At 34.0% G+C, this 3276-nt stretch overlaps 1 protein-coding gene across 1 annotated transcript; it reads right to left on the bottom strand.

The window, feature by feature from the left end:
• Positions 1-640: 640 nt before the first annotated feature.
• LOC124541389 (piggyBac transposable element-derived protein 4-like) lies at positions 641-1782 on the bottom strand. Its single transcript, XM_047119243.1, has 2 exons — positions 892-1782; positions 641-784 (listed from the first exon to the last, which is right to left on the bottom strand). Exons 1-2 carry the CDS (start codon positions 1780-1782, stop codon positions 641-643), a joined length of 1035 nt encoding a protein of 344 aa, XP_046975199.1.
• Between the last annotated feature and the right edge of the window lie 1494 nt (positions 1783-3276).

Genomic DNA, 3276 nt, shown 5'->3' with positions numbered 1-3276 from the left:
GCAATATGTCCCTAAAAATTCATTTTCTTCATTCTCATCTTGATTTTTTCCCTTCTAACTGCGGTGATGTAAGTGACGAACATGGTGAACGATTCCACCAAGATATCTCGACAATGGAAAAGAGATACCAGGGCCGATGGGATGCGTCAATGTTAGCGGACTACTGCTGGAATTTGAAAAGAGATACCCCTAACAGTGATTACAAAAGACAAACGAAAAAGAGAAGAAAATCTTAAATAAATACGTTATTTTTCTTTTTAATTGTAATATTTCCAATTTTATATAAGTAAAAAGCAAAAAATAATAGTAAATAATTATTATAGTTTTTTTTAATAAAATATTTTGTACTTTAACGTGTTACTAGAAGCCAAATTTTGTATATTAGGTATATTTCCAAAATAAGAGCTAATTAAAAAAACATATTCTTGTTTTTCTATTCAGTAACCTTAAAGCAATATAAAAATAAAGTATTCAATGGAAAGGCACACAAAAAGTTACATTTTGTAGACCAGTGTTATAGATTTTTACTATTTTAGGACAATCCACTTCAATATATTTTTTTGTTTTTGCAATATCGGCTAACCTTTTCAATGGGCTGTTGACCTACAAAGGACGAGGACAAAACAACAGGTTTATTATCTTACAACATCACTGTGCCAACTTCTGTGCCATCTACAACATCATCATCATCATCATTAGTACTCTTCAAGTCTTTCAGGAATGGGATTTTCAAATCTTTGCCTAGTCGAACTTTGTTGACCGTTCCCAGTGACTGGATGGATACCTTGTTTCAAGAGGAAAGAAATAAGTTCAGCTGAAGTGTAGTAATTATCGAAAAATAATTTATACTGTTGATATCTCGGAATAGTTCGTGCTAGGCGAACTACATACTATATTACTACTTGCACCCAAGTCAGGCTCATTAGCATATCTCAAGGCAGAATTATTTTCCATTCCAGAGTATATCTCGAAGTCGTATGCCATGCCTCTATCGTCACATAGCACGAGAAGCTTATATCTCAATTTCTGTGGTTTGTTGGGAAGATATTGACGTAAGAAATTTGCAGCTTTAGTTGCGCACATCTTTTCGTCTACTAATAAAGTCTCCCTCTTAGGTATACTCTGGCATTTCTTTTTTAGACTTTCGAGTATTGGCCTTATTTTATGGAGGCGATCATGTCCTGGATGACATGATGGTACTTGTAAGGAATTTTCGTGGAAGTGCAGGAACTGTCTCATCTTCTCAAAATGATTCACGGACATAGTCTCTCTTACTAAAGGTATACCTAACTCAGTTTCCCAGTACATCCGTATATTAGGCAATGGAGCAATGCTCATAAGCAAACATATACCTAAAAACTTTTTTAATTCGTATGTGGTGATACAGAACGGTTTAGATGGGTCTTTTTGGATGCTGAATTTATGCATTTCTTCAACTATGTGGGTTAGTAGGTCTTCATCAAAAAATATAAAAAATATTGCAATGGAGTATCGATAGTGGTGATTGGCGGCTATAAAACTGTATGTCCAGAAAAGTGGGGATGTTGGGAAGTTGTTTTCGGCGAAGGGAGTGCTATAGTAAGTAGAAGATACTGGTGCACACCTGGTAGGCTCAACATCATTTTCAGAGTCACTATCTGGAGTCATTTGGTCCAGGTTTTCTCTGATTTTTTTCATGTCATCATCACTTTCCGCACTCGAAAAGTCTAGACCGTCTTCGCTCCCCGAGGGTACATTTAAATACTGCTCAATAAAGTCATTAGATAGTACCTTCTTCGCCATTACCTGTAATAAAATTCAACCAAAACAATGTATTAGAAGTGAACTAATGCATGGTGTACCATACCTGGAACGTTTAAATAAGTAGGTATATTAGTACATAAAACAGTAATAATTCAAAGAAATAACTTACCTTCGTTTAGTATACACTATTTCCAATGTTAACTTATTTTTTTCCACTTAGAAATATTATTAGAACTATAATATTTAGAATTTTCAAGTCCATACATTTGTCGCAGTTCGCCCGTTGTGGAATTTATGTAATCAAACATGGCTAAAATACTATCCCGCCGATAGAAATTTGAACGTAGATAAGTCAATAATTCCATATTTCGGTAAACATGGAGCCAAACAACATATCCATGGTAAACCTATTAGATTTGGGTATAAAAACTAGTCCATTTGCACTCGTCTTCGATCGATCGATCTTACAATCAGTGCACAGATACTTTATCTGATATTGCGCTTGTTCGTTACAACGATAACATTATTGTTACAGTTGCGTCAACACAATGCGGTTATTATGATAAGCAAAAAAAGAATGTTGATCAACAACGATGTATCGTGAATTATAACAGATGTATGGGAGGGGTCGATAGACTTGAACAAAATGTAGGATGTTATCGAATTTCTATACGCCTCAAGAGATGGTACCGGCAGGTACTAATGTTCCAATTAACGTCTATATCAATAATGCGTTTCAATTGTATAAATTATCTCCACTGGCACAAAATGATTCTTACGTCTTTTTATCTTTTACGAGATTCATTGTGAAAACTTACCTTATGACAAAAGCAGTACCCAGCATATATGTCTCAACTGCCAATAATCCGATACCTAGATCTTATCTTGCAGTTATCAAACGAGTTCCTGTTAGTATAAGACTAGATGGTAAGACCCATCACGAAGTAATTTAAGTATGCTTGGGATGATATGGGTTAAAGTAAAATAAAGTAAAGTAATTTATACTGCTGCTATTTTTTGTCTAGTGTGAAAAAATATAAACTCATGGTGAGGTATCAAATAAAAGAGTTACATATGTACATTTCAAAACATTTATTTATTTATTCTGTGATTATTGTCATGTAGTCTGTGGATGGAGGTGTGATTAAAACTGTCAAAGAAACTATTTCCCCTGCCCTTGTCTTGAAAGTGTGAAGTTATACTTGTGATTAATGAATTGTTAAATAACTTTTATAAGTCCAAGAAAAATAACATACTTGAAACTGGTTTTTTACAAGTGGAAAGATCATTGTTGATAATAATTTGTTTTGATTTTGGGTCAAGGCAATCGTGTTAAAGTTATTAAAAGCCTAAGTCAGAGGGTATTAAATTTAACCCAAATCCAGGTAGCCATGATCGAGATTTGGATTTTGATTTTGATTTGGATTGAGAATTATCTTAATCCAAATTGTTCAGGAGAATAATTGAAACAATGCCGGATTCCTTAAAAGCATTTATGACAATGCAATTGAAATGTAAAGTTGGGGCAAAGGG

This window comes from Vanessa cardui, chromosome 28 (assembly GCF_905220365.1).
Source record: "Vanessa cardui chromosome 28, ilVanCard2.1, whole genome shotgun sequence".
Lineage (NCBI taxonomy): Eukaryota > Metazoa > Arthropoda > Insecta > Lepidoptera > Nymphalidae > Vanessa > Vanessa cardui.
The sequence above is the reverse complement of the archived record's forward strand: the minus strand, read 5'-3'. Positions and strand labels throughout refer to the sequence as shown.